Source organism: Sparus aurata, chromosome 1, assembly GCF_900880675.1.
Source record: "Sparus aurata chromosome 1, fSpaAur1.1, whole genome shotgun sequence".
In the NCBI taxonomy this organism is placed as follows: Eukaryota; Metazoa; Chordata; class Actinopteri; order Spariformes; family Sparidae; genus Sparus; species Sparus aurata.
This window is the reverse complement of record NC_044187.1, coordinates 26,867,588-26,876,017: the sequence shown is the minus strand read 5'-3', so window position 1 is coordinate 26,876,017 and position 8,430 is coordinate 26,867,588. Positions and strand designations below refer to the sequence as shown.

Genomic DNA, 8,430 nt, shown 5'->3' with positions numbered 1-8,430 from the left:
TCCTTTTGGATAGAGATGTGTTTGTGTTGCATTATTCATCGTTCATCATGATAAGCCTGTGATGGCTGACAGCATCCTTCCAACACATTGCCTCTTTTTATAGCCAGGGTGTTGTTGGATTTGTTTTCTATTAGCTGGAGTCATTCTTCTCACAAAAGAAAGAGAAAACTGTGTTTTTTTAAATGTCCAGAGGTGTCCACTGAACACAAAGTGGAAGCTGAAAATGAAAGAACCTGGTGCTGCTGGAGGACACACAGTGAGTAATAGCTGAATCGAGCACACTGCAGTGTGGTTTTGACTTGGCAGCACCGGGGGCGGAGCCACAGTCCAGTCATAGCAGTGGGCGGGTTTTTCTGCTGCGATCACACCTCGCCGGTGTCCATATATGGTTCCTGACGTCACGCGCCGGAGGTTCCATTCACATAAAACTGATGGGCCGGAATCCCCTTAGAGGACATGTAGGCACAGACGCGCACGGGACTCCTCACTCGCCCGTATCCGCCGCACAGGAGTAATCCAGTTCATTCTTTAGGCAATAACAACAACTCAAGATGAAGGTGTCTAGCATCGACTGCCGGCGTCTGAGGAAGATCATCAGGAAGGAGTCCGGGAGCTGCCTCATTGTGGATTGCCGACCCTATTTCTCATTCACGAACTCCAGCATCAGAGGCTCTGTCAATGTCAATCTCAACTCAGTGGTGGTCCGGAGGTCTCGAGGGGGTCCGGTGCCTCTGCAGTTTGTCATCCCAGATGAGAGAGCCCTGCTTCGGCTGCGGGAGGGGAGCATATCGGCCATCGTGGCTCTGGATGACCGGACGTCCCACTGGCAGAAGCTGAAGAAGGACAGTGTAGCACAAATAGTAATAAACACTCTGTCACATCTAGCGAGCGGGGCGAACATCTGTTTCCTGAAAGGTGAGAGCTTTGGGACTTTTTTTTTAAATCCAGAAAATAAAGTGTTTCAATCTAGTTGTTTTTCATTAAATAGACTGTGACAACAAATTCTCAGCTTCACATTTGAGTAAACTTTTTTTTCATATATGTATATATATGTCTTGGGATTGACTGAACGAGTCTGTAGTTTTTTGTGTTTGTTTTTTCCCCTTAAACTTAAAATATAGGCCACTCTTATAGCCAATGAACAGGTCTAATGTATTCACGTGATTCATAGACTGGGAATAAAGAAAGGCCTTCTCAGTAGGCTATATACATTTTTCTTTTTACTGTTCCTTATTACCCGGATCCGTTAAGGCCAAGTCACCTTCCTCTGATTATCGTCCTCGCTCGCGTTGGGAACATTTTTCTCTCACTTCTTGGAGAGATAAATGTCCTGCGTGCGTCAACGGAGCGGATGAGTCAGTGCGGGAGTAACGCAAGTAAAATTGGTGGTGCAGTGACTTGATTAATATATATATAAAGATATAAAATAAATTAAAAACAACACGTCACCCGAGACGTTTCTTTAAGGTGTTTTTGTTAATGTATTTGAAACTCATCCATTTCCGTCTGTCACCTCTGCGTCCTCAGGATGTTGCTCTTAAAAGGATTACCGGTCCTTCCACTGCGTCTAATTAATTACGCGCTTATAATCAGGTTATAAAGGTTATAATCCGGTGCTGAGACTGTTTCATAAACACTGCTATTTCACAAGAAGTGTACTTTGTACGTGTGTGTGTGTGTGTGTGTGTGTGTGTGGAGAATTATTCTAAGCTTGTTTATCACGGTTACGTGCTCACGGTTTATTTCCCCCCCTTCACCTTCTCTCAGGAGGATACGAGAACTTCCACTCTCAGTACCCTGAACTTTGCACTGAGATGAAAACCGTCGACCAGAGCGGAAGTGAAACCGAGAAAAGAGTCAACAGCAGCCACAGCGAGAAGCTTTCTCACCACAAACCAGATTACGATCAGGTATGGAAACACCCTTCACAACACAGTGCTTCCCACTCTCTCTCTCTCACACACACTCACACACACAGGGAGCCAGTTTTCTTTTCATTTTATTTTCTAACCTCATCCTGACGAGCCCTGCTGGCATCAGACAGACTTATATTTGGCATCAAAACATTTTTCTCAACATACTCTGATATTCTGTGACCTTCGCTGCTCCCTGGCCATCTCATGTGTGGCTCGCAAAAGAGGGGAGAGCACCAGGACACCTCACAGAGAGGAAAAACCCTCTTTCATCTCTGACCTTTCTTCTATCTCCTCCACTGCCCAGATAGACAGCACATGCTGTGTTGTGTCTGTGGCTGACATATTATGAGTTAATTCACTAGGGTAAAGTCATTCCTGCAGCTGTGTGCAACCATGCGTTTTGTCTGCAGATGAATGTAATGTTGTGGGTCTGACAGGTGTTTGGATGTTGTGGCTTGGACCGATGAGTGCATACTTACTAAGCTGATGCAACAAAATCTGTCATCCAGTGTTTTATCTTGTCAGGTGGCTGTGAAATCTTGTATATTGTGCTCCTTACCTACATGAATTCACACCCCCACCTCTCTTTCTCTCTCTCTCTCTGCCCTTCAGGGTAAACCTGTAGAGATCCTGCCTTTCCTCTACCTCGGTAGTGCCTACCATGCCTCCAGACAGGACTATCTCTGCGACCTTCACATCACGGCCTTGCTCAACGTGTCACGCAGGGACCTACAGCCGACGAAGGGCCACTACGACTACAAGTGGATCCCGGTGGAGGACAGCCACATGGCTGACATCAGCTCCCACTTCCAGGAGGCCATAGAGTTTATTGGTGAGTTGAAGGGAATGGCTCTCAATTCACTATTGTCTGACTGAATCTGAAATCTAAAACGTGACGGGGTTAGGAAGATGGAGTTCAGTCAGCCAGTTTGCCAGTGAGGGAAATAAATACACCACCACTAAGATAGAGTGTCTTTTTCTGGGATACCATGAATCCCCGTATTCACTATATTTATAGTGCAACATCACCCCAAGGAGTCTTAAAAAAAACCAAACCTCCCTAAGCTGAGTCACCTAAACATAGGTGGGTTTATTTCTGCATGTCGGAATAAGCCCCCCCTTGTCGCTGCCTCTCACCTGCTACCATTCACAAATAGAGGACTATAAGAAACCCAGCTGTAATCAGTTTAACTTGATCGCCTGCCTCCAATCCCTCACCAACGTATCCAGCCAGTCTGCTTTCATTCAGGATTTGCTCACTGCCCCCACCCCCCCGTTCCCTTCCGACCTCTCTCCATCCCTCCCCCTGCATCTTAACTTAGAAAAGACGCTCCCATGCGGTCATCGCCTCCCAGGCCTAATCTTAATGGCTTTACTCTGCCGGGTGTGGCCAGTGTGACAACTGGGTGAGCTGTCCGTGTTCAGTAATGGGTGGGTGGAGGAGGCTGGGGAAGGGGGGGGGAGGCTGACTGACACACACAAACACAGTTGTTTATGAAGATAAAAGCCAGCTGGCTGACACACAGTGAGAAAGCACAGTTGTTGGCTGCTTGCAGGTGGAAATCATTGATGGGCCTGAGGGCAGCAGGTAGGCTAATGTGTTAGAGAGGAACAGAGAGCGTGTGGGAGAGGAGAGAGGTGCGGGATAATAGCAGCAGCTAGCAAAAGATGTACACAATGTGCTGGTGGCTATTTATAGCCAGGCATAACCAAGGACAAAGCTCACCAACGAGCAGCTTGGCTGACCAGTACTGAGTGGCTGCTATTGTTGGTATTATGCATTGTTTGGGGATGCAGCCCACATTTAGGGTGTCTTTTGTGTAAAGCCCGTCTACGATTACATAAGGCCGAAAATTGTTCCAGGGGCAGGTTTAGCCTACATTCAAAGAGGGACTCCAAAATTCATCAACCATGCCAAGCGATTAGAAATGTGGTGCACACAAATCCTCAGCGAGCTGCAGCCGCTCCCCAAAAGGAAATCAATCAGCAGTCAGAAAACTCATCTGACCTGGTGGCTGATGTACAGTCAGGGAGGAGATAATAAATATTATTGACACCCTGGATGAAAGCAGCTGTCAAAGTGTGTCATGACATCTCCAGCCAACGCTTGAGGTCGGTTATTAAAACACCCACGGCTGCTGTCACTCCTTCTTTTCACCCCTCTTCCCTCTCTTGTTGCATCCTCCGCTCCAGATGGGAGGTTCATGAAATCAGAAATCATCATTGGTCCCTGCCTGCAATGGCTCTTGGGAGCAGGCAGAAGTGGCCCTTGATGTTTCTGTTTAATAGATAGAGAGAGGCACAGGTGTAGGTGGAATTAAGCGTCTGTAGGTAGATCAAACTTGAACGAGACAGACAGTATGGAGACACGTAGGTGTTGGCAGTAGTTCTAAGAATTAACAGGATCTTGAAATGTGTCATGAGCGACACTTATACAGATGACAGAGAGGAGATTTTTGTGTGGGCTTCAGAACATACAAATTGAACTGTGCACCCAGTGCCTCCGCAGACGTGTAGGAGAAAGAAAGTCTCATGTGCAGCTGCACTCTGTGACTCAGACAAGTCTCACCCCTGAAACTGGTATAGGATGTGTGTACATTTCTGTGCTTATAAATGAGATGTACTGACAAGATTGGCGTTCCTGTTTGTCCATAAGCTGTCTGGGTGTGAGAGAGAAAGAAAAGAATATATTATGTGAAAAGTGTTCATATAAATAAGCGAGTGGGAGTAAAGAGTAGGCAATTATTACACGGTGAAAATGTGATTTTCCATATTTGTTGTTATTCTGTTTAAACCTCCCTGTTGAACCTCTTCACCATATAACTTGACCTAAAAAAAAAAACATAGATTACAGATAAACACAAATAAAAACAAATAAATGAAATGTGGCTTAAATTGATTTACAATAATTAAACTGCTGTTTGATTTTGTGTCACAGTTTTACTGATAATCACCTGCCCCCTCTCCCCACGGATCATTAACGTTGGTTTTGCCTCATCTTCTTCTCTTTCCAGATCACGTTAAGCAATCAGGGGGAAAGGTCCTGGTCCACTGCGAGGCAGGCATCTCACGCTCACCCACCATCTGCATGGCCTACATCATGAGGACGCAGCAGCTGCGGCTAGATGCGGCCTTCGACATCATCAAGCAGCGCCGGGCAGTTGTCTCACCCAACTTCAGTTTCATGGGTCAGCTGCTGCAGTTTGAATCCGAGGTCCTCTCGACGGCCCCGGCTCACGCGGCCACACCTGAACCAGCCACACCCTGCGCCCCAGAGTCCGCCTGCTTTTTTGCCAACGACTTCACCACTACCTTCAACAGCAAAAACTTTGAGCCATCTGTGTTCACCCTCCCTACCTCTTGCCTGCAGGCCCCGGTCCACCACCAGTTCAAACTGAGCCCAATAACTGCACTGCCTTAAAATGAACTGTGACTGCTTGTAGTCTTACTTGAAAGAAAAAGAAAAAGAAAAAATAATGCTGTCTGTGTGCCTTGTGTTGAAATCAGCAGAGCAGATAGACCTGAGATCAGTAACAGAAAGAGAAAAGATAATAGTATTCAGTTCATGGGCCCATGAAATCTATGGGCTTACACAGTCTGATGCTGCTTCCCTGTCTTCTGAACTGCAGTGATAAAACAACACAGCACAGTAATAAACTGCAATATACATGCCTTAGGTTGTTATTGTGATTTATTTGCCTATTCACAAATACAGTCAGGCATTGAAACCTAATTTATTTGAAAACTACTGTCTGTCTGATGTTTTTTCAATAATGTGGATATGAATATGTGTTTAATAAATGTTTTCACCATGAAAATAAAAGCTGTTGTCATGTAATCATTCTAGCATTGTGATTTTAGTCGATGGGTCTTTAATTGAGAAGTTACATGTAAGTTACCACAGCCTGTTCCCATAAACAGTAAGACAGAACAGAATCTATAGCCTACTTTATATACTTTGCATTTAGAGTAGAACTTCTAGCAGACCAGGCACACATACAACTGGAGGGGCAACAGTGACACCTGCAGTGACTAAGTTGGCCTTTATAAGCAGATATAGAACAGCACCATTCAGTCAGAATGCACATTTCAAGATTATCAGTCAACAAGTTAGTGTGACTAAGTGGAAAACTTATTGAAAAGTAATGCATTAGATTATTGAAAACCAGCCTCAGGTGAAAAAAACCCAACAAACCCAACAAAAAAACAACCACTCAAAATTCCCATTAGAATCAGATTCACAGTGTGCTAATACAATTCACAGACATAATAAAGTGTATCATTTGTTAATAATTAATAAAGCTACCATTATCTATTGACCGGCTTGTTTTTTTAACTTCCCTTCAGATTGCACGCAGTGTGCCATCCACTCTTTTCGGTCTTTGGCGCCTAGAAGACAGACAGGAAGACTGTACCAACTGTACAAATAGGGAGGTCAAAACATAACGTCGTGTCAAATATATTATTTATGTAAATTTGTATAATGACCAAAGTGTAAACTTCATGTGTGAATGTGTATACTGCTTTTTCGTTGACGGATTCGGTCTAAATAATTTCACTATTGCATATAATGTAGTATACATCTATTACTACAACCCTGTTTTCACACAATGGTATTGCCCATTTTATCCCGCCCCCGCCGCCATTTTCCATGTTATTCTCTGTTGCCACACAGGGTTTCACCAAATTTGAATGCATTTATTTCGAATATTTTGTTGAGTTTGGGTTATTAAACACCCGGCTTCTCCAATTTAGTGGAGGAGGGGAGCTTATCTCCAAATTCAGCCAAGGAGACAGCCTGCATAGACAGCCATGTACATCAAACAGGTAAGCTAACGGCATCAGACTTGTGCTTGTTGCAGGCTATCACTGGCCTATCGTTAATAAGGCTATGTTAACATTATCATAGACAGCGATTGGGACCGGAATAACGAGGTCTTGCACACATTCTAACGTTGATATGTATGCATAGCTAAGAAAAATCGCACCAAAGACGACAACTAGGTTAAGAGCTAGCTTGCTAAAGCTAGCTAAGGCTACATTGATCTATCTTAAATTGGACAGCCCGTTCTCCTTCTCAGGATGCTAAGCTAACGCTAACGTACAAGGCTAACGTTCTGTTAGCGGATTTGTCTCGTTTCTATTAATGTTGCACAATAACACTTAGCAGACAATTCCATTACATGTAAATATGAGCGTTGATAGTATTGTGGTTGGTTAAATTGTTTATTTCTTTGTCAGTAAGTATGCAAAAGCGTTGACGTCCTGAATGAAAAGTGGCCCGTACAGTAGCCGACAGTAAAGGCCCTGGTGGAAGTCGTACACCGGGTATGATTTATGTGATGCGGCGCTTAGCACACAAGTTGTACAGCTCGAGTCGACTTTGTATACACGGGGCACAGGTTGTTATAATGCTGCATTAAGGAAAATTTCCTCTCTATTAGCTTCACATGACCACGTCTTTGGTACAGTATATTTAACCCAAATATGAGGATGTTGAATGACTGTTTACTTACGGTGGTCTCTGGGTTCTTGTGCAGGTCATCATCCAGGGGTTCCGAAGTTACAGGGACCAAACGGTGGTAGACCCTTTCAGTCCAAAGCACAATGTCATTGGTGTGTATGTGCTCACCTCAACTGTCCACTCGTGTTTTTTTATGTGATATATTTATTTTGTAATAATATCTGGATGTACTTTGAATGCACCTATTGAAGTTGTCAGCCAATATTGGTGCGCTAAAGACTTGTCTCATGTAGGTGGCTGTGGACATACCTTATGATATCCTCATTCAGTGTTTCTTTTCTGTTACAGTTGGAAGAAATGGGTCAGGAAAAAGTAACTTTTTCTACGGTAAGATAGCCTCAAATGATTATACAACACAACTGTCAGACATTTTTCCCTCAGCATTTTTGTTCTCTAAAACTGTGTCTCCTCTTTGTTTTCTTAGCCATCCAGTTTGTGCTCAGTGATGAGTTCAGTCACCTGCGACCTGAACAGCGCCTGGCCCTCCTCCATGTAAGTAAAGGGCAAATGTCAGACACACTACAGATCCCAGTGACTGAAAATGAAGTGCCCCCCTGACGCAGTGAATGTGTTCTATTTTCCTTGTCAGACATGCTTACGTTGACGAAGACTTTCATAACTTCCTGATGATATAAAATGGATTACAAAACTCTTTACATGATTAGTTGCATTTCTGTTAAAATTATGAGTTTGTTTGTATAGAAGTTTGAGATTTTAAAAAATGGCAAGCGTTATTCATACGTGTAAACATTAATTTCTTTGTATTGAACATGTATTTCCTCCCATGTCACTGTAGGAGGGAACTGGTCCTCGTGTCATTTCGGCATTTGTGGAGATTATATTTGACAACTCTGACAACCGGCTGCCGGTAGGAATGGCGAACAGTTCATATTAATCCCTTTACTCTTTCTGCACACACACTTATTGATTCTTTCTGACTTTAGTAAAGTCTTGTCAATTTGTATGTGACAAATGCTCTGTTGCCCTGAT

The 8,430-nt window shown here is 43.8% G+C and overlaps 2 protein-coding genes across 2 annotated transcripts in view; both read left to right on the top strand.

Moving 5' to 3' along the window:
• Positions 1 to 432: 432 nt before the first annotated feature.
• dusp5 (dual specificity phosphatase 5) lies at positions 433 to 5,754 on the top strand. The gene is made up of 4 exons (XM_030413534.1): positions 433 to 915; positions 1,768 to 1,910; positions 2,529 to 2,748; positions 4,931 to 5,754. Exons 1-4 carry the CDS (start codon positions 552 to 554, stop codon positions 5,335 to 5,337), a joined length of 1,134 nt encoding a protein of 377 aa, XP_030269394.1. The 5' UTR covers positions 433 to 551; the 3' UTR covers positions 5,338 to 5,754.
• A 786-nt stretch (positions 5,755 to 6,540) lies between these two features.
• Positions 6,541 to 8,430, top strand: part of smc3 (structural maintenance of chromosomes 3) — a 30,152-nt gene continuing 28,262 nt past the window's right edge. Inside the window, exons 1-5 of the mRNA XM_030413522.1 lie at positions 6,541 to 6,743; positions 7,457 to 7,532; positions 7,729 to 7,767; positions 7,865 to 7,932; positions 8,237 to 8,308. Coding sequence (XP_030269382.1) covers positions 6,729 to 6,743; positions 7,457 to 7,532; positions 7,729 to 7,767; positions 7,865 to 7,932; positions 8,237 to 8,308 — 270 coding nt within the window. The 5' untranslated portion in view covers positions 6,541 to 6,728. The remainder of the gene's footprint in view (positions 6,744 to 7,456; positions 7,533 to 7,728; positions 7,768 to 7,864; positions 7,933 to 8,236; positions 8,309 to 8,430) is intronic.

What these genes read in the sequence shown, in the direction of transcription:
- dusp5 (XM_030413534.1), top strand. Translation starts at nt 552, where the DNA reads ATGAAGGTGTCTAGCATCGACTGCCGGCGTCTGAGGAAGATCATCAGG. An exon ending in GAACATCTGTTTCCTGAAAG is followed by an intron (nt 916 to 1,767) that starts GTGAGAGCTTTG and finishes ACCTTCTCTCAG; the next exon opens with GAGGATACGAGAACTTCCAC. An exon ending in ACAAACCAGATTACGATCAG is followed by an intron (nt 1,911 to 2,528) that starts GTATGGAAACAC and finishes TCTGCCCTTCAG; the next exon opens with GGTAAACCTGTAGAGATCCT.